Source organism: Tamandua tetradactyla, chromosome 1 (genome assembly GCF_023851605.1).
Source record: "Tamandua tetradactyla isolate mTamTet1 chromosome 1, mTamTet1.pri, whole genome shotgun sequence".
In the NCBI taxonomy this organism is placed as follows: Eukaryota; Metazoa; Chordata; class Mammalia; order Pilosa; family Myrmecophagidae; genus Tamandua; species Tamandua tetradactyla.
Window position 1 is genome coordinate 70,008,165 of NC_135327.1, and position 22,730 is coordinate 70,030,894.

The 22,730-nt window shown below is 40.1% G+C and overlaps 1 protein-coding gene across 1 annotated transcript in view; it reads right to left on the bottom strand.

Annotated features, from left to right (window-relative positions):
* Positions 1-22,730, bottom strand: part of PKD1L1 (polycystin 1 like 1, transient receptor potential channel interacting) — a 172,752-nt gene that overhangs the window by 145,706 nt on the left and 4,316 nt on the right. Inside the window, exons 3-5 of the mRNA XM_077157478.1 lie at positions 15,924-16,035; positions 13,476-13,600; positions 5,235-5,323 (exon numbers count right to left, since the gene is read on the bottom strand). Coding sequence (XP_077013593.1) covers positions 5,235-5,323; positions 13,476-13,600; positions 15,924-16,035 — 326 coding nt within the window. The remainder of the gene's footprint in view (positions 1-5,234; positions 5,324-13,475; positions 13,601-15,923; positions 16,036-22,730) is intronic.

The following is a 22,730-nucleotide window of genomic DNA, read 5'->3' on the forward strand; positions in this document are numbered from 1 at the left end:
GTATATGACCTTATTTGAAAGAAGATTCTTTGTAGATTTAATCAAGTTAAATTGAGGCCATCCTGGGTTAGATTGTGTCATTATCCTATATAAAAGGTGCCCTTACATGAAAAAGGAAATTTGGACACAAAGAAACAGTCACAGAGGGAAGATGGCCATGTGACAGTGGAGGCAGAGATTGGAGTGATGCTGCCACAGCCAAGGAAAGCCTGGGGCTACCAGAAGCTAGAAGAGGCAAGGAAGGATTCTTCCCTAGGGGCTTTGGAGGGAGCATGGCACTACAGAAACCTTGATTTTGAACTTCTAGCCTCTAGAACTGTGACAGAATAGATCTCTGTTGTTTAAACCACCCAGTTTGTGGCACCTTATTATAGCAGCCCTAGGAAAGTAATACATATACCCTGCCCCAAGCTCTGGGCTTGCAGAAGTTTTCTAGATGTAGTGGTATGGATGAGAGATGTAGCGTGTGGGGCATAGGTCCTGGAGTTAGAGACTCAGATGTAGGTTCTCTCTGACCACTTTCTGCCTGTCCTTGGTCAAGGACAAGATAATCAGTATCTCAGCTCCCTCATTTACATAATAATGATCAGTCTGGGGCCTCCTTGTTTTGCTTTTCAGTTCATTTGATCTTTAATGTGCTGGGAGTCCAAAGAACTCACTCTCTTAAAGAGAAGAGACTTGACCTTGTGAAGTGAGCTATTAAGCTCACTTTAAATAAAAGCAAAGAGTGTCCAGCTATGTTCAAAATACAATGCAAATATTATCTGATATTGTTATCCTGACTCTGCTGACCAACCCCATGCCTGGAAGTTAAGCTCTGTGTATCTATTTCCAAGACTTTCTCTTTCCCCCATCATCCGACTTTCTGATTCTGGAGCTCAACTGCACAGGGCCACAATTTCTTTCTATTCTATCACTGGAAATTGATTCCCATTACTGTTTAGCTATCATGTCCTTCTTGAACCTTCTCTCCTTCAGAATAGACATTTTAAGTTATTTCAATCATTCCTAATATTACACGTTTTCCAGCCCATTCATTATCCTGGTCACTTTCTTCCTATTTTTTCTTTATATCCTGTCTTAGTTTGCCAGAGGTGCTACAATAAATACCACACAATGAGTTGACTTAAGCAATAAGAATGTGTTTTTGAAGGAAGAAGACCTGTGCTTTCTCCTAGAGCGTGTAGTGTTCTGGTGATCTCTCCCTCCTCTCTGGCTTCTACTTCTGGTTTCTGCTAACCTCTTGGCTAATTCTGGCTTCTGGATTCTACTTCTGTGTTCAGTTCCATTTTCTTATAAAAACAAAAGCAAACAGACAAAAAAACTCCAGTAATAAGGAGTAAAGTCCACCCAGATTCAATTTGGCCATAGCTAAATAGGATCTTTAGAGATCCTATTGGTGAAGAAGTCCACACTTTGATTCATCTTAACATCATCAAAGATCCTATTTACTGATAGATTCAGACCCACTAGAACATTGATTAATATTGAACAGTCTTGTGTGGAGGACACATTTCAATACCCAACATAGCTTTTTAGTTATTAAAGTAGTGATGTTCTTTAAAAAAGAAAAAAGGCTACATATCTTAGGTGAGGTCCAGAGACAAATGGAAAAGTCCACATGCTTTGCCAAGATTAAAGATTTTAAGGCCACTAAAAAAAAAAAGGGTTAGTGTTGTAGGGAGAGGGATGAGCTGCACCCACTTATCTATGAAGCCAGACGTAGGAGCACCACTCCCTGTCCAAAAACTCTTACTCTGTTCAAACCTAAGAGTTGCTTTTATTTTTAGGGAAGAAGGCACTTTCCATCTGTCAAACTGCACTAGCTTGCTCATGCAACAACCCATGGTTTGCTACAAAGGCCCAGTGATGGACTATGTGAGCTGGACAGGAGGTAGAAAGAGGAGCTTTCTCTTCAGGAGAAAGGAGCTCTGGCACAGGGAAAAGACCTAGACCTTTTCTAACTTACTTTATTGTCCCCTGAATTTACTCCCAGGATGTGGCAAAGAAACAATAATTACATTTTCCATGGGGGTACACAGATAGTGCTAATTCCGATTAAAGGGTTAACTTTAATTGAACAATATTTATTTATAAATTGGCTAATTCATTTTTCAAAAACAAATTGTAAAATTTGTCTTCAATTTGCCCTAGTATAGGAGAACATTGTTCTGCTGGAGCATCAAACAGTGAGTTTTCTCAACACTAGAGCTTGAGAAGACTCCAGGAAAATAAAAAAGGAGTAGGAATTCCACTCTGAGGGATTCTATCTTGAAATGTATGCTACACAGAATACAAACGACAAAAAAAAAAGGACTAAGATATCAAAATCCCAAGGCACAGATGGATAGACAAGTCCCTCTTATAAAAGGAAAACCTATCAATTGTAAGTGGAATTTGGAAGTCAATAGCCTTGGGCTCACACACCTAGTGGACTGGTCACAAACCATGTAGCAGGGTCCCATTCTCCCAGATACTACTGCCTGCAAAGACAGAGAAGGGAATATTCAGGAAAGCATGAGCAGATGTGTTAAAGTGGGTTTCTCTTATAAGATGACCCTCACTGATTTTTCTTATCTCAAGATAGCTTGTGGCTAAATTGGTGGATTTTACATGATCTAGGTCTTACATTTCAGCGTTATGCTGTTGGCTGCAAGCACAGATTGCTCCAACTCCTATCTGCTCTCCGGATTGTGTGGATGGTAGCCTGAAGCTTGGTGGGAAATGGCACAGGCCCCAACCTTCCACATTTTCTTCCCTCTTTTATGCTTGTCATGCAAGAACACACATTAATTTGAGCCTCAGTTCTCTGTTGAAAGCCCTCCCATAAATACCAATTGTGAGAGATAATGCCCAACTCCTTGGCACAGAGCTTACTGTAATAAGCCTGCCCCATCTTTTCTGCAGCCTTTCTTGCCCCTTCCTTCCCCACCCTCAATGTTTCCCACCAGACACTAGAAAGGGAGACTGTTATTATTCCTGCCTTTCACCGCCCTTCCTGTGAAATTACACTTTTCCCACATGACTGACATCGGCTTGGTCTCCTGGGTGGATGTGATATGTACCATTGCTCTTTTCCTCAGCCCAACAATAGTCTATAGACAACAGGGGCTGCTTCTTCAGGTAGGACCCCAGAATGAAGAAGTCTTGCACTGCAGAACCACTGCTGGCCACAGCTAACAAGAAAATAAACCTTTGTTGGTCTAAACCACTAAAAATGGGGTTGTTACTGCAGCATAGTCTAGCTAGGACAGTTAAAACACAAAGATATACAGAACTACCCACTTTTCCCAAAACATGCTATTTTCTTTAACAGGTTTGACTTTCTTTTTAATCTTCCTTTTTGTTGGAATGATATCTTTCTTTTTTCACCTAACAAATATCTACTTAACTGATTCCTGATTCCATCCAACCTTACCTTGACTCCTGAGGTGTAACTAATTGCACCTTTCTGGATTCCAATACCTTGGGTCTATGCTGGCATTACCTCATTCACTATTTGTATCATGTGGTATTAGAGTTGTCTTCTGTGCTGGACTTTAAGCAAACTGAGGTGAGAAATTGTATCTGTTGAGCACATAGTAGGCTTTGATAAATGTGTGGTGTTGTATTTGTTTCTTGAGAGTTAGGGGGAGAAAAGGAGGGACAGAGATTACAAATAAATAGTAGCATAGAGTCAAGGCCAAGTACTTTGGAAGCTGATGAGAAAGAATTGTGACTAATTTAACTGTTCTTTGCAGCACTTATGGGCCATCACAATTGATTATCTTATGATAATGATGATAATATAAGTGGTCTTGTAACCCCATCTGCACGATCTTGGATGGCCCCCAACATTCGAGGTTAACTTGTCACACTGCTGAGCTCATTCTTCAGATTAGTTTCAAAATACAATTCTTTTGCATCTTGGCTAAATGCTCTTGTGCTGGTTTGAAACCCTTATATACCCCAGAAAAGCCATGTTCTTCTAATCCATCCCTGTGAGTACAGACCTATTGTTGGGTGGGAATTTTTGATTAAATTGTTTCCATGGAGATGTGACCCACCCAATTCAACATGGGTCTTTATTCTTTTACTGGAGTCCTCTATGAAGAGAAAAAAGACAGAAAACAGAGAGAGAGATCAGAGCTGATACAGAGAGCAGAGTGATGAAATCAAGTGAAGGACGCAAAGAGAGAGAAATGCCCCAGAGACACTAAGAGAAGATCTGCAGGACACAGAAAGCTCAGAGATGTGTCCCTGGGGGAGCAAACAAAGACCCACAGAAGCCCAGAGACAAAATCACTGGAATTAGAAGCTGAAAGCAATGCAACCCAGGAACAAAGGACTAGCAGATGCCAGCCAGCCACATGCCTTCCCATGCAACAGAGGAATCCCAGATGCCATCGGCCTTTGTTCGGAGTCAAGGTTTCTTTTTTTTAAATGCTTTAATGTGGACATTTTCATGGCCTTAGAACTGTAAACTTGTAACTTAATAAATCCCCTTTGTAAAAGCCAATCCATTTCTAGTATATTGCAAACTGAAACACTGTGTATTCTTTGCAATCCCTCTTATCTCAGAGATGCATTTTCTAACTCATCCTAGGTTCACGTAAGTTTAAGCCTTGAACTTGAAACTGACTCATTCTTGTTTTCAATGCAATTTTATTGAGATATATTCACATACCATATAATCATTGAAAGTGAACAATCAATGGTTTATAGTATTATCATATAGTTGAGATCAGGCTTTCACTGCCATCAACTTTTGAACATTTTTATTACTCCAAAATAAAATACTTATAATAAAAATAAAAATGAAAAAGAACACCCAAAACATTCCATGCCCCTTATCTCCATAATTGTTTATTTATTTTTGTCCTTATTTTCTTACTCATCTATCCATAAACTGGATAAAGAAAGTGTCAGCCATGAGATTTCAGCCACACAGTCATATTGTAAAAGCTATATAGTTATACAATCATCTTCAAGACTCAAGGCTACTGGAATATAGTTCAGCAGTTTCAGATATTTCTTTCTAGTTATTCGAATGCACTAAAAACTAAAAAGGAATATCTATATACTGTACAAGAATAACCTCTAGAATGACCTCTCTATTCTATTTGAAATCTCTCAGCCACTGAAACTTTATTTTGTTTCATTTCTCTTCCCCCTTTTGGACATTGACCTTTTCTTTATAAGGCCTAGCTGTAGGTTTAGAAAAGCCTGGTCTCTGTTACAATTAATTGACATACCTGTTGGTACTGTTATCCCAATCTGGAGCAGCCTGTGTTTTTCCATTGACAAAATTTAACGTCGCTTTACTAATTCTTTTCAACATGTTCTGTGAGAAAACAATAAAATAATTTCAGGGCTGTTTACAAAAACCTAGTAAATTGAGGAAAGGAACATTACTTCCTTCAAAAATTAGTAATTGACTCCTGCTACGATGTCAGGCACTATTCCGTGCCCTAAAGAAGGAGGACAAGCTCCCCTGTTCTCACGGAAACCAGAAAATCAACAAAGAAAAATAAAATACATCTGGTGGTGGTAGCACTGTATGGAAGAAGGAAGCAGGGTAAGGGATTAGGGAATCTGGAGTCAGGTGCTATTTTGTATAGAGGGACCATGGTAGGCCATGCTGCTAAGGCAATGTTTGAGCAGAGAACTGAAGGGAGAGGCATACAGAGCCATGCAAAGACTAGGGACTTGAGATGCCTGGGAGGAAAGTCTTCCTGGAAAGGGACAGCAAGGTCAAAGCCTCTAATTAACTTGCCATATATAAGGAATCTCAAAGAGGCCAGTGTGACTGCGGTGATGAGTGTGAGCTCCAAGAGAACACAGGGGATGGTGCCAGCAAGTTAGTGGAGGCTACACAAAAGGTCTTTCAAGCCAGAAGACTTTGAATTTTATTCTGAATGAGATGGAGGGTTTTGAGCACAAAAATGGCATAAATCTGCCTCATGCTTTGGAATCAACAGTCTGGTTACTATACTGAAAAAAGACTTGGGAGGCAAAGATGAAGGCAAAGAGACTAGTTTAGATAGGGTCACCATGGAGGTGGTGAGAAATGGTCCATCCCAGGTACATTTAGAAGCTAGTACAGATACGATTAAGGGCTGGATTGGAAACAAGCTGTGAACAGAAGGAAGAGTGCAAGAAAAATTTCTAGGTGCCTGGCCTAAGCAGCTTAAAGCATAGGTGGGTGTGAGGGTGGGGGCATTGGTAGGCAGAGGGATGCCTGAAGCTCAATACCATCATGATGTCATGAAACTTATATCAAAGAGTGTCACTGACCTCTACTTTGTCCAACTGTAGATTTTGATCACATAGGAAATATAAGTTCCTGACCAGTGCAAAATGGCAAGGAAGAGCACCCAGCTTGAAAGGAAGGTGGGAGAGGCACTATCCTCTCTTTAAGGTTTGCAACCTCATTTTTCACACACACATAAAAAGCCCTTGCCTCTCAACGATTTTTCCATTACAGAAATGCATGTCAAAAGCAGTCACCATTCATCAGATTATGTATAAAGTTTCATTTGGCAGCGTGAGGTAAATTCTATCAGAAGTAGTTTCAATTAATTAATAAGTTGGGATAGAATGGGACAGAATATCAAATGACCCCTTCCTCTCTCCTGAGAAACTCTTACTGAACTGTAAGAGTTCTGTAACTATGCTGTGGGCACTTTTGCAGCTCTGTAACTGTAGGACACCAGACACTTTAGCTCCTCAACAGAGCATGATGTGAAAGTGTCAAGAAGGTCAAGGTAAAAATTGGCAGGGGCCAGCATGTGACTTTGGCGCATTCACTGTTGCGGCGGCCTAGCACCCCACCCCCTTCCTCGTGAACCTGTGAACCTGGCCCATCTGGCAGGGGACAGTGTGACTCTAACTCTGCCTACCAAGAAAGCCCCAGGAAACAAGCTGTGAACAGAAGGAAGAATGCAAGAAAAATTTCTAGGTGCCTGGCCTAGAAATTTTTCTTGTACTCTTCCTTCTGTTCACAGCTTGTTTCCAATCCAGCCCTTAATCGTATCTGTACTAGCTTCTAAATGTACCTGGGAGAGTTCTGTAACTATGCTGTGGGCCCTTTTGCAGCTCTGTAACTGTAGGACACCAGACACTTTAGCTCCTCAACAGAGCATGATGTGAAAGTGTCAAGAAGGTCAAGGTAAAAATTGGCAGGGGCCAGCGTGCGACTTTGGTGCATTCACTGTAGCGGCGGCCTAGCACCTCTGGGATTTTAGTACTCAGACTGACAAAGGAAAATCAGTCTCCAGCCTTTATTTGGTTGGCTATTTCTTGAAGCACCACATGGCCACCTCTTGAGTGAATGGAGAGGAGAGGCTGTTGAAGAACAGTGCGAATATCATTTCAAAGTCCACTGGAAACACAAAGTTGCCCTGAACTGAACATTTCATAGTGCCAAAGCCTTTGGAATAACTGTAGTCAAACTCAAAAGACATCAATCTGTGTTGAAAGCGAGGTTCTCAGCATGGCGGCATATTAGAGTCTCCTGGGGGGGCAGGGGAGAGGGCAAAGTCGTCAACTTCCTATGCCACTCCTAACCCATTTAATTAAAATCTTTTTTTTAATTTATTTATTAATTAAAAAAATTAACAAACCAAATAAAACACCAACATGTATAATCAGTAATTCACAATATCATCACGTAGTTGTGTATTCATCATTTCTTAGAACATTTGCATCGATTCATTGATCACTAGCATTTCAAACTAAACCTATTTTAACATTTGTTTCCTATATTATTTATTTTTATTCCATATGTTCCTCTCATTTGTTGACAAGGTAGATAAAAGGAGCATTAGACACAAGGTTTTCACAATCACACAGTCACACTGTGAAAGCTATATCATTATACAATCATCATCAAGAAACATGGCTACTGGAACACAGCTCTACATTTTCAGGCAGTTCCCTCCAGCCTCTCCATTACATCTTGGATAACAAGGTGATATCTACTTAATGCATAAGAATAACCTCCAGGATAACCTCTCGTCTCTGTTTGGAATCTCACAGCCATTGACACTTTGTCTCATTTCACTCTTCCCCCTTTTTGTTGAGAAGGTTTTCTCAATCCCTTGATGCTAGGTCTCAGCTCATTCTAGAGTTTTTCTCAATCCCTTGATGCTGAATCTCAGCTCATTCTGGGATTTCTGTCCCACACTGCCAGGAAGATCCACACCCTTGGTAGTCATGTCCCACATAGACAGGGGGAGGGTGGTGATTCTGCTTGCTGTGTTGGCTGGAGAGAGAGGCCACATCTGGGCAACAAAAGAGGTTCTCTTGGGGGTGACTCTCAGGCTTAATTTTAAGTAGGTTTGACCTATCCCCTGTGGGGTTAAGTTTAATATGAACAAACCCCAAGACTGGGGGCTCAGCCTATAGCTTTGGTTGTCCACACTGCTTGTGAGAATATCAAGAATACAACTTAGGGAAGTTGAGTTTTCCCCCGTTCTCACCATTTCCTGAAGGGGACTTTGCAAATACTTTTCCACTCACTGATCAAATCACTCTGGGATTCATCAGGGCATCATGTGGACAAACCAACAAAATCTCATGTCCTATACAAAATTCCACGTACTTAAGGTGTTCAATCAACTATCTACATAAGTTATATTAGGAGATGCACTAGTCAAAGTATAGATTTGTACCAAATAAACATTTTTTGCTTTAGTCTCACACATTAGTTGAAATATTAAATTATTAAGTACCATCTATTTTCAGCACACTGCAGTAATGACATTCTTTTGTTCTTCTTCATGCGAAAACATTTTTTAAATTTGTACATTTAGTCACTATCATTATACATTCTAGGCATTCCTAGGTTACACCATCTCAATCTTTATCGTCTATCTTTCTTTGTGATTTCATTTATGCCCCAGCCCTCCTCCCTCTATCATTCTCATATGCAGCTTCATTCAGTGTTTTAGCATAATTGTATTACAGTTAGGTAATATTGTGCTGTCCATTTCTGAGTTTTCATACTCAGTCCTGTTGCACAATCTGTATCCCTTCAGCTCCAATTACCCAATATCTTACCCTATTTCTATCTCCTGATGGTCTCTGTTACCAAGGAAATATTCCAAGTTTATTCACTAATGTCAGTTCATATCAGTGAGACCATACAGTGTTTGTCCTTTTGTTTCTGGCTAATCACACTCAGCATAATGTCCTTAAGGTCCATTCATGTTGTTACATACTTCATAACTTTATTCTGTCTTACGGCTGCATAATAGTCCATCTTATGTAAATGTCACAGTTTGTTTAGCCAGCTGTCTGTTGATGGACATTTTGGCTGTTTCCATCTCTTGGTAATTGTTAATAATGATGCTATAAACATTGGTGTGTAAATGTCCATTTGTGTCCTTGGCCTTGTGTCCTTTGAGTAGAGACAGCATATAGATGGGTCCTGTTTTTTAATCCATTCTGCCAGACCATGTCTTTTGATTGGAGAGTTTAATCCATTAACATTCAGTGTTATTACTGCATGGGTAGTACTTTCTTCTACTATTTTGCCTTCTGGATTTTATATGCCATATCTAATTTTCCTTCTTTTTACCTTTACTCATAGTCTTCCTTTCTACACTCTTCTCCACACCTCTCTCTTCTGTCTTCATATCTGTCTCTAGTGTTTCCTTTAGTATTTCTTGCAGAGCTGGTCTCTTGGTCACGAATTCTCTCAGTGATTTTTTTGTCTGAAAATGTTTTAATTTCTCCCTCATTTTGGAAGGACAATTTTGCTGGATATAGAATTCTTGGTTGGCAGTTTTCCTCTTTTAATAATTTAAATATATTATCCCACCGTCTTCTCGCCTCCATGGTTTCTGCTGAGAGATCTGCACATAGTCTTATTGGGCTTCCCTTGTATGTGATGGATTGCTTTTCTCTTGCTGCTTTCAAGATCCTCTCTTTCTCTTTTACCTCTGACATTCTGATTATTAAATGTCTTGGAGTATGTCTATTTGGATCTGTTCTCTTTGGGGTACGCTGCACTTCTTGGATCTGTAATTTTAAGTCTTTCATAAGAGTTGGGAAATTTTCAGTGATAATTTCCTCCATTAGTTTTTCTCCTCCTTTTCCCTTCTCTTCTCCTTCTGGGATACCCGCAACACGTATATTCATGCGCTTCGTATTGTCTTTCAATTCCCTGAGTCCCTGCTCATATTTTTCCATTTTTTTCCCTATAGTTTCTGTTTCTTGTCGGATTTCAGATGTTCCGTCCTCCAGTTCAGAAATCCTATGTTCTGTCTCTCGAAATCTACCATTGTAGGTTTCCATTGTTTTTTCATCTCTTCTACTGTGTCTTTCATTCACATAAATTCTGTGATTTGTTTTTTCAGACTTTCAGTTTCTTCTTTTTGTTCTTTCCTTGCCTTCTTTATATCCTGCCTCAATTCATTGATTTGGTTTTTGATGAGGTTTTCCATGTCTGTTCGTACATTCTGAATTAATTGTTTCAGCTCCTGTATGTCATTTGAATTGTTGGTTTGTTCCTTTGACTGGGCCATATCTTCAATTTTCCTAATGTGATTTGTTATTTTTTGCTGGCATCTAGGCATTTACTTCCCTTAATTAGTTTATTCTGGAGATTGCTTTCACTTCTTCTTTCTAGGGTTTTCTTGCTGGATGAATTTGTTGTCTATCTGTTCTTTGACATTCCATTCAGCTTTATCTGGACCTTTAGCTTAAATTTTGTTTAACAGAGGAGAATTTTTCAGTTCTTGTATTCTTGTTTCTTGCCCTGCTTGTGTGGTGTCTTCCCCCCACACACACTTAGGCGGGTCTACTTAGATATTATAGACCCCAGCCAGATTTTCCCAGACCAAACCGGCCTCCTATCAGGAGGAAAGAGTCACCTGTGTCGGTTTTCCCTGAGGGTGAGACCCAGCAGGTTGAAAGACTTTCCTGTGAAGTCTCTGGACTCTGTTTTTCTTATCCTGCCCTGTGTGTGGCACTTGTCTGACTGCAGGTCCCACCAGCATAAGATGATGTGGTACCTTTAACTTTGGCAGACTCTCTCTGCTGGGGGCGTGGTGGAGACAGAGGAGAGGTTGTAGGCTGGTTTTAATGACTTCAAATTACCAAGCCCTGGTGTCTGAATTCCTTGATGGAGGGATTCCAACTGGATGGGTCTTCACCCCTCCCCTGGGGAAGGCACAAGCTCCAGATAAGCCCCCAAAAGAGCTCACTTCTGCCTATGCCTGGGGCAGTTGCAGCCTGAGAAGTCCTGCCACTGTATCCAGAGGCAGTCAAGCCTTTGTAGACACACAGCCACAAAAACCTCTGTTTCCTTCTTTTTTATTTTCCCCTTTTTCTGTCAGTCCTGCCCCCTTGGCACTGGGGCAAAAATGAGCAACCTCCACTTTGATCAGGTTCACCTAAGCTGGGAACCTATTTTTAGTAGTCAGAATTTGTTAATTAGTTCCACAATTGGCATTTGATTGTGCCCAGTTCCTGCTGCTGGTAATGTCCTTTCCTTTCCCCTCTGGGAAGCGGCCTGTGGGGGAGGGGCGCTGGCCGCCACCGCTTTGGGAACTCACGGTTCTGGGGGGTGCTTGCAGCCAGTCCAGCTGGTCCAGACTGGGGTATGCTGTGTGTCTGGTCACTATCGTGGCTCCAGGAGCTGTTCTGTATTGTTTCTGGTTATTTAGTAGTTGTTCTGGAGGACGAACTAAAATGCGCACGTTGTTAAGCCGCCATCTTGACCTGGAAGTGTTCTAATTAAAATCTTTTGAAGTAGAGTTTGGGAAGTGTTCTTTAAAGCTCCACAGGTGAGCCTACAGAGTAAAACTGCAACAGGTGTTCAGGATGGATGAGGTCTATTTTCCCGTTGTATCTGGGAAGATGCAAGTTAAGTTCCAGAGAAAGTGCTGAGAAGCTTTGGGAAGTCATTGTAAATAGCTATGTTGTATTGTGTGGTATGAGAAACACAGGCAATATCCTATCTCCCAGAAAATTTCTTCCCAATCGCCTGTTTCAAATCATTAGAAGTTTATCTGTGCTAAATATCTTTTCTCATTAATTTGGAAATATGTTTTACCAGTTTGAATCTGTTGTGGACCCCAGAAAAGCCAAGTTCTTTCATCCTCACTCAATATTGCTGGGTGGGAGTTTTTTAACTGTTTCCAGGGAGATGCGACCCACCCAATTGTGGATGGTAACTTTTGATTAGATGGGTTCCATGGGGATGCGTCTCCCCCTGTTCAAGGTGGGGTTGCTTACTGGAGTCCTTTAAGAGGGAATCATTTTGGAAAGAGCCACGAGAGCCCATGCAGCCAGAGATCTTTGGAATTGAAGAAGGAAAATGCCCCTGGAGGAGCTTCATGAAACAAGAATCCTGGAGAGAAAGCTAAGAGATATTGCCATTTTTGCCATGTGCCCTTCCAAATTGATAGAGAAACCCTGAACTTCATCGGCCTTCTTGAACCAAGGTACCTTTCCCTGGTTGCCTTAGATTGGACATTTTCATAGCCTTGCCTTAATTTGGACAGTTTCACAGACTTAGAACATGTAAACTTGCAACTTAATAAATTCTCCTTTTCAAAAGCTCTTCTGTTTCTGGTATATTGTATTCCAGCAGCTTGCAAACTAGAGCATACATCTTTGGACTTTCCTCTTCACAAGTGACAGCTAAGCATACAAATACTCCCAAAGATAAATACTAAAAATATATATACCAAGAAGTTAAAAATCTCTCAGTGGTAGAAAATTAATTTTCAAACACTTATGCTGTTGGGTATGCATGGCATGAGTGGAAGAAAAGCTTTTAAAGCGGGTCTGTGTGTGGAATACCAAAAACTGAACTCTAGGATGATCTTTGCAAAGGGACGTGGGGATTCTAGGAGCTTCTGCAGAGCTGGATTTCCTCAGTTTGAACCTGTAAATGCAAAATTCTGGGTTGACAGAAATTTTCTGTTTGCAGTCAAACTTCATTCTTAGAAAAATGCGTGTCAAACTTGGGTCGTTTTTGTTCTGCTCTCTTTTCCTCTCCATGTTCTTCTTATCATTCAGATCATTTCCTTGCCTCTCATTTGCACTGAGATGTACTTGTCCCCTTTCCCATGCCTTTAGAGCCCTGATCTCTGTTGGATATTTTGATAAATGAGTCAACTAATTTTTACCGCCAGATAACACCGACTCATTTTAATAGCAACCTTCAAAGAAATCTCACAGAGTTTTCAGTGCCTTGGGTGACCGCTGAGACTTGCCTATGCTGGGGCCTTATGAGGTGCAGGTCCTGCTATTCTGCTTTTATCTTCTGAGGTTCATTCTAGTTTGTCACAACAGAATTAAGCTATAAAACTTAAACTGGCTTTATTAACAAAAACTCACATGACATTAAATGCTACCTAATAAATTGCTGAAATATGGAAGCTATTTTATTTTGGGGGCTGTAGTATAAGTGTGTACTATTTCCAGGAAGAAAAGTTTAATTCCCCCAGATAGAGAATCATTTTAGCCCTAAGAAATACCTTCTTCCATGTAGCTGATGAGGACAGATCCTTGAATTCCATGTCTTCTGCCTTTCCTTTCAGAACACATGGAGGCCAGTCAGACTCCCCATTGCTCACGAATAGCCCATTATTAGCATGGACTGCTAGAGAAAAGCAAACAACAAAGTCCGATGATTGACCTGAACAGTGAAGAGAACAGGTTTTGCATTCTTATAAGCAAAAGACTCAAGATCATGCATAAGATTAAAGCCACCTTGGGGAGTATGCCAGGGTACTGGTGTTCTAGAACATGCTCCTCTTGGGATAGATTTCTGATGCTGTGCCTGAATTTTGTGTCTTAGATGTAAGCATAAACTAGGCAAAGAAAAGGAACCAGGACACAGAACTTAGGAAAAGGAATGTTTTCTTTCAGGAGATACATCGAAGGGTCTAGTCCTAAAATGGCTAGGATTAAGGAGTCCTGTTTTGGAGGATGTATATGAAAGGAAAAGAAACTACAAAACCAAAGGAAGTGTTGGGGGGATTTGTTGAGCAAATATGGAAATGATTAAAAACATTCTTAAGTGTAATATCCAGGGTGTTTCCAAAATGGTAATCCAGACATGACCTGAGGAAGGCACTGACCAATATTCACATTTCCCCATCTCTGGGGTCAAGAAGGCCACCCTGCAAACAAGGCAGCATCTACCCAGCCAGGAGGGGGAGGATCTTGGCCCTGTCTATGGGGCAACTGATGAAAGAAGAATGCACACAGCTGAAGTGTTGAAGCTGGTTCAAGGTTATTGCTGATGCTATTCTTACAACTTTGGTGGATGTTTGAAATTTTCCATAACAAAACGTTTTGTGTGCTGAGACCTGGCCCTACAAAGAGCCCAGCTCGGCAAGAAGCCAGGCAGCTGCAGTCAGTGAGAGCTGACTTCCTCAGCAGGCTCTCATCCCTTGCAGGGGCCCCTTGGTGAAAAGGACTTCATTCCCAGAGCCTGAGAGGAGCACAGTCGGGGGTGGGCGAGGATGAGAAAAAGAGGCAAGTACACTATGTTGGTTTCATTTGATTGGCATGCCCTGTAAGGGGATCAATTTCTCTCTATGCTCCTTTGACACTCAGTCTCCTATTTTGATCAGCTTCACTCAGGGAAAGGAGAGAATGGAGATCTATGTGAAGTCTAAGAGCAGTAAGTTTTTGAGCTGTGCTAGGTTATTACTGAGCATCATGTGTCTCCTTGGCTAGGTTATGGTGTCAAGTTGTTTGGTCAAGCAAGTACCGGCCTGATTGCTACTGTGACGGTAACTATTACAGATGGATTTATAGCAGTAGTTAGTTGATTGTATCCATGGTTGATGACATCTACAGTCAACAACTCCAATCAACTGGAAGTCATGAAGCCATTACTAAGGATTTCAGAAGTCAGAAGGAAGAATTCTGGCCTCTTCTCCAGATAACCAGCTTCTCCTGGGGAATTAAACATCCCCTTCAATGGAGTTTCCAGATTTAACCTGCCTACAGACTTTGGATATGCTGGATTTCAAAAATCACTTCTTTTGTTTAAGTTTCTAGCTTGTGGCTTGCCCTACAGAATTTAGATTTGCAATACCCATGGTAGTGTGAGCCCATTCTTCAATAACTCTCTCAAGAGAACTTAAATACCTGCCTCCTAAGATGAGGACATGCTTTCAAATCCTGTATAATCTCCACTAACACCATCCAAAAATGTATACAGGTCTTCAACTTTCCCCTCAATTTTCCACAGCACTCTCAACTTTCTAGGACAGTATTGAATCCAATCCAAATATTTTGAGACAATGCCAGTATTTATTATAAAAGAGTCTGGTATTTAGAATCCCATGTTAGTAAGAACTGAAGAAAAATAATTTAAGGCCATGTTCCTGAGAGGTCTTTAAAAATATGATTACAATTGTAATTGACTTGCCAATTACAGGTATAAGGCTATATGTGCCACTCTCGATATGAAATAAATTCCTGAACTGACTATATCCCTGAGAATAAATATTTGTAAGTTCTTTAATGCACTGAAATAGGAAAGAAACTTTCATTTCTCTAAAACCAGTTAGTCATCGAGGCTACGGGGGTCAAAGTATCTGAGGAGAAATTCTGACCTCTTTAAACAAGCTGGCATGTCCCTGAACAAGAAAAATTACCTTTGGGGGAGGCCAGAAGAAAGAAACTAAATGACTGAAATGAATCCCATATGATCTTCCCATGACATTCCCATGTTTTGTATTGTTTTTAATACTGACACCAGAGACTCACCCCTACCACTTAAATTATGTTCTGTAGTGGTTTTTAAAGATCCTCAGATTGATCAAATGCATAGCTTGAGTTGAGAACTCTAAAATCCCTATAATTTAAAGGAGCAATGGCAATTCTTTAGACTTTTTATTAGTAAACTAAAAATAGGAATATTCTCTTGTGGGATGCCCCCTTCTGAAGGCCTTATCAATTTGCACTCTCAGGGACAAGACAGATGTTGTGATTACAAAGATGAAAGCAGCTGTTCTCCCTAGCTCTTACAGTCAGCAAGCTTTCCAAGGAAAGGAAGCAAGTAGTCCAAAAATTCCTAAAGGGGGTGGGAAATAATGGAGGAATAATCCAAATAAGTACAATTATTTATTCACAATCATCTTGTGACCACTGTTTCATCTATATCAACATATTTCCTTCATAAATTAAGCATACAATTGGGTGCCATAAAAATGAAAAAAGACAAATGGCAGGTTGTTTCTAAATGACAGCCATACTTTGAAAAAATAATAATATTATTTTACTTTGTTTTACAAAATTGGAGACTGTGGCCAAAGATGGCCTTAAATCTATTTTTCACCTGACTATCACAACAGGTGAAAATAGTCGCCTTCTCTCTTCCTGCTTCTCCCAGCTCATCCTCTCCTCTGCAGCCCGGCCATGTTCAGATGCCCAGAGTAGACCCTGCCATGCCTATATCTGTGGTTCTGATGCCTTCAGCCTCTGCATTTCAGCTTCCCTCCTTCCTGCCTCCTATTCCCTCTCCTGGATATTCCCTCTTAGTTCTTAAAACCCTGAACATGAACCATGTTCCTTCACCCCTTTGTGACCTTGATATGCTTTTGAAATGGCTGTCATGATACCAACAGTTACAAAAATATATATCAGGAGACAGACAGAAAGCTAGATTCCTTACTTTCCCATTTAATCTTCATGACAAATCTGTGAAGTTAAATACAATTACTTTTTAAAATGAGACCACTGGGGCCCAGAAAATAAAATAACTTGGCTGTGCTCATACTGTTTCTAAGTGGGAACTTAAACCTAGTTCAAAACTAATCCAAAACCATTGCTAATTGCTTTCCACCTTCACCTCGAGGGCTTGCCCTTGCTGGCTCTTCCTATAGGGAAACTCCTCCAAAGAGTTCTAAATGCTGTTCAAAGCTCAACCCTACTAGAAGGTCTCCCACTTCACAACCTCTTGCCAACAGATCATGAGCTCCCTGGAATCAGGGATCTCTGTGCCTGGCACCTAATAGACAGTCAATGAATATCAGTGTAGAGTGAATTAAGTAGCCCTGAACTAGGGTGAGAGTTATTTGGGTTCTGGTCTTGACTCAACTGGCAATTTATCCTGTGTTTGGGTTATTGCAGGAACACCTAGCTCCCAGCTACAAAATGCAGAAATTATGCAAGTACACCTTCCCAAATCTCCTGCTGGCACAGAGGCAGCTGTGCTGAAGGTTAAAGGGTCAGGCTCTGACTTCAGACCACTGGGGTTTTAAGTTCAGCTCCACTAATTCCTAGAGAGATACAAGTCTTAACCTCCTTTTCCGTAAGAGGGAAATGATCCAGGACCTGCCTCACGGGGTTGCTGGGAGGGTTGCATGGGCCGGTGATCAGAACTCACCTATAAAGGGGCAAGTGCTTATCAATGTTAGGTGTTAGTCTCATCTTAGAGGCTTAGTACTCCCTTTCCCTTGAAAATGTATTCACCTCTATAATATTTTTTCCTTCCTTGGGCTTCTACAAAATCTAGAGTATATATATATTTTAAAACTTTTTATTATCATAATGTATATACTACTCAATATTTCCCATTTTAACCACTGTCAAGCATACAATTTAATGGTATTAATTACATTCACAATATGGTGCTACCATAACCAACATCTATGAAACAAATGTTTTCATCACCTTAAGCAGAAATTTTGTACCCATTAAACAATAACTCCCTATTTCCCTTATCCCTGTCCCTGCTGTATTGTAATCTACTTTCTGTCTCTATGAATTTGCTTATTCTAAGTATTTCATATACGTTAAGGTCTCACTATATCTGTCCTTCTGCGTCTGGCCTATTTCTACAACACGATGTCATCAAGATTCATCCATGTGGTAGTACGTATCAGAACTTCATTTGGCTTGTTCTTTTTTTTTAAGATTTTTGACTTCTTCATTTTTTAGTGCAATGCATGATTACATTAATTTTTGTCATATAGCTTTGCATTTATCATGACAATCAACTTTTTTTCTTTTTTGTGAAAAATAACATATATACAAAAAAAACCTCAATAAATTTCAAAGCACATCGCAACAATTAGTTGTAGAACAGATTTCAGAGTTTGGTATGGGTTACAATTCCACAATTTTAGGTTTTTACTTCTAGCTGCTCTAAGACACTGGAGATTAAATGAAATATCAATATAATGATTCAGCAATTGCTTCATTTGTTTTTAAAGCTGAATAATACTGTATTGCATGGATATGCCATATTTTGTTTATCTATTCATCTATTGACAGACCCTTGGGTTGCTTCCACCTTTTAGCCATTATGAATAGCACTGTTATGCATATCTGTGTTCAAGTTTCTGCTTTCAATTCTTTTGGGTACATATGCCAAAAATAGAGGATATAGATTTTAATTTAAACAACTTTCACAAAGTTAAGGTGTGTTTTAAGTCTGACTCTTGATGCAATGACCAATATGCTACCAGCAGATGGCAGAAAAGCACATTACTTAGAATCACTAGGGAAAATGTGGGGGTGCGAGAAGGAACTATATTTTGAAAGGTGAAGGAGGTCACCACGTCTAAGGCTTTTGTTAAACTACTGAATAATTCACAGTATTTCCTTGCCTATCCTGAACTACCCTTGTCTTCCAAAGGCCAATAAAATAAAGAAAGAAAAAAAGTGACAACTTTAGAATCAAGCAAACCATACTGAACAACTTAAAAGAATTTCTATAATGATCTGGAGGGCAGCTAGCATTGAAGAAAAAGGACCAACCTAGCCATATCCATTGATTAATACCCCCCACCCCATATCTGTAAGACCACCTGCCTAGTTTTGGGCCCAATACAAGATTAAATAAACTTGGCACAGGTCACTCTCCTAGGCCCTCCTCCATGAGGGCTGCACACACTGGGAAGGAGACACTAAGATGACTGGATAAGTTCCAGATATGATGTAGAAAAAACACTCCTACCTTGGTCTACAGTTAGTCCTCAAAAACTACCTGCCCTCTGAAGATGAGAAGTGGGAAACACAATCCCAGTAAAGGAAAACAAGAATCATGTGCGTATTTCCCAAATAACAAAATGGGCATTTGCCAAGGATAATTTAAATACAAGAGACTTTTTTTTTCCTGGTGCCAGTGAGAAGGCTTTATCTCAAGGCTCTAGCAATAGCATCATCTTCACAGACCCATTAATTTTCCACAGAAGTGTTACAGGACAAAAGTGGTGGATTCTCTGCCCAATGCATTCAAATGACCAATTCCTGAGACACAGGATGTTCAAGGAGAGGAAAAGTTTATTGCTAGGCACAAAGCAGGAAATCAGATGGCATATCAGCTTAAAAATCTGACCCCCAAAGTACAGTAATTCTGATAGTTTTATAGTATCAAAAGATGGGCATGTTCCCGGTGCCTGCCCATGCAGAAAAAAATTGAGGGAGAAATTAAAATTTTCACAAACAAATGCTGAATTTGTCATCAAGAGACCAGCCCTACAAGAAATACTAGAAAGTTCTGAAACCTAGAGGGGCCAGCCTCTTCAGAACATCAACTAGTTCCATCCCCCATCCCATATTATCAACAGCCCCTTCTGACATGAAAAAGTTAGAATGGGCATAGTCCAAATACTCTTAAAGAGTGGGAGAAAGATCACTGATGGTGGAGTTATACAGAGAAGGTAGGGTTTAACATACAAGTATGACTGGTGAATCATTCTATTGATATTTCTTTTAGTCTCCAGTATCTTAGAGCAGCTAGAAGTAAAAACCTAAAATTGTGGCATTGTAACCCATGCCAAACTCTGAAACCTGTTCTACAACTAATTGCTGAAACGTGCTTTGAAATTTATTTCTTTTCTGTATATACGTTATTTTTCACGAATAAGAAAAAAAGAAGTCAATTGTGATGATAAAAAAAAAATTCTTCTAGCCTCCAAAGTTCTGGAGCAGCTAGAAGGAAAAGTCTAAGATCATAGAATGGTGGCCTTCTGGGATCTGTCCTGTAACTACTTGTTGAAGAGCACTTTGAAAATTACTGCTTTTTTCTTTCTTTGCTTTGTATACATGTTATATTATACAATAAAAAAAGTTTAAAAAAAATGGGCAGGTTTTAGGATAATGAGCACAATGGGTCCAGATGATGCAATTAGGGATGATCTACTTATCTTGCAAGCACAGATTGATTATATGCTTAGTCACAGAACTTAATATGTTGATGGGTGTGATTTTTTAGTATTATAATGAGGTCACTGATATGCTATTTTTGTTAGATCCAGCTTAGGCTATCCAGATAACTTTCGACTTGATAGCCGAAAGTTCTGGCCTGATCCAAGCACCTTCATTAATAAACATTAGGGGCTGTCTTTAGTGATCATAAGATTCTAAAGTCAAAAAACAGATACAATGGGTACAAATGAGGGTCTGATATAAGGTTCTTACAATCACAAGGGCACAAGATAAAGGTTATATAATCATTATTTGAGCTCAAGGCAGCTGGATTATGACTTAGAGATATTAGGTATTTTCCTCTGTCTAACATAGAAGAAACTAAAAAAGGAATATCTAAATAATGATTCAGTAATCATAATGATCTTTAATTCCTAGCTTCTCAGTTACAGTAGCATTTGGGTAGCAGAGGCATGAGATGCTGGTGATGGCTTTACTCTTAATTAACTGTGCACTCTTCAATGGAAGGCAGTCATGCTGATGGAGCTTCTAACGTTAGTCTCTGAGGCATCTTTGAATGCGCCTTAAATGAACGAGTTGAACCAGGTAACTAAGTTATTGTACAGATTCTTAAACACTGCGTAAGCATTTCCAAGCAGTGTGGATGATTAAAACATTCATGATATCTCAAGGAGCGGAGCTGCAAACCTATTTCGTACAAGTTGTTTTCTGTAATGAGTGACTAGGTCGCAGGTTCGTAGAGGCAGCCAGCCACCGGCAAGGCCCTTGGAGTCACCTGGTGAGAATTCTGGCATTCCAGTGTTTTCTCCCAGTTACACAGGCAGGTGTCAGCAGGGAGGACTAGAAGTAACTTGGTGTTCCCCAAGGATAAAGCTTCCTTAGCACACCCAAGAGAGATCATTTGCCTCATTAAAAGTTGGGTATGGAGGAAAAATATTCTTGCTGCAAAACATGAACAAGGTGGAAGCTTTAGAGATCTCTAATTCCAACAGATACAAAATAAACTAGGCAGGTGAGTAGAAAAATTGGATCCTCTTTGTGTTCAAGGCTGGAATTTGATAGCAATAGCCTTGAGTGACTATTTGCATGATGGCTTTCCTTTAGTTCTCTTCTTTTTTTTTGGTTCTTTTTATTGCTCTAATTGTTTAGATTGAGTATTGTAGCTCTTTATTAAAGCTCTTTAATAGAATTCCAACTACCCCACCATAACCACTTACAACATAAAATTTAGGTAACCCAAGATCCTGGGAGAACATGCATCGGAGTTAGCTTTAGAAGTCAATGAATGGAAGCATAAAGCCATAAATGGATTGCAGTAGTTCATATGGTGGAATAAGATGAAATTGGGAAGAGAGAGCACACACACACACACACACACACACGCAATTTCAAGCCTAAACTCCATTTTATGATGTGCATACCATTCAACCTCTTACAGTTTTACAAACCAACCTACCAACTTTCCACTTTAACCCAGCAGATCCTAAAAGTCCACTACTTCAGAAACGGGGCCTTGACACCAATTACAATGGTTATTCCAACCATGAATCTATTTGGTTTACAAGATGTAAAAATGTATAGTTAGAAAAAAAAAAAAGGTGAAGTCAATAACTTCCCCTCCTTTCTTTTCCTTTTCCCTTTTTCTCTACGGACAAAGGGATAATTCTTTGCAAGTCCATGATTTAGGACACTGATGCCTGGGATGTCAAACAGTGACAATGTGGAGACGTTGGGAGTTGGGAGGAGCTATGAAATTCAGAATAATAGATAAGCCGGTAAGAAAAAAAAATCAAGGAAAAAAATCTGCAGACAAAATCTGTCCATTTTTGGCAGCAGTACAAGGCAAAGGAATTCCAACCATTAATATAGCAAACCCTCCATCAATGTGTGAGGACTTTCCTTGTCTTGGTTTACTTTAGGTTTCTTTGATAAAGTGAAGACAGAAAAATAAATAAAAATAAAATTAAAAAAAAACAAAAAATAATTTTAAAATGATGATGGCAAGCTACAAACAGGACACAGTCAGCTAAAAGGGGCAGAAATAATAATGGCCAACAGTTATTAAGGGTATTTCTTCACCCAATCTTTCTAACTACCCTACAGTGTTTACAGATGCAAAAGCTGGTTTACTCAGAGACTTCAGAGAAAAGGAACCTAGAGCATGAGGAGGTTAAGGAACTTGCCCTGGTCCCAGCCTTGACTCCAGCGTCCACTCTGCTGGGCACACATTGAACAGGATATGCACTCATCCAGTATCCTTGCACCAGGTCAGATGGCAGTCCTGGACCAACTGGATTCTCACCTCCCAGTGAGGCAGACCAGGAACCTAAGGGGCTTGCCCAAACTCACCCTACCAGCAAGTAGTCTAATAGTAAAGCATAGAGTACTACAAAGCCGCCACACAAGAGGTGTGTGGTGGCACAAAAGGAGGGTGGGAGTATTTTATGTGAAAATAAAATCCACGGCTCACGTCCCCTTGTGATCTCTTAGGTTTGTGCTAGATTTCTATTCCTGGGTTTCATGTCAGGGACCTGACAGAAACGCAAAATAGCTCTGAGGAAATATTATGATGAAGGTGCTGGGTGTGTCTCATT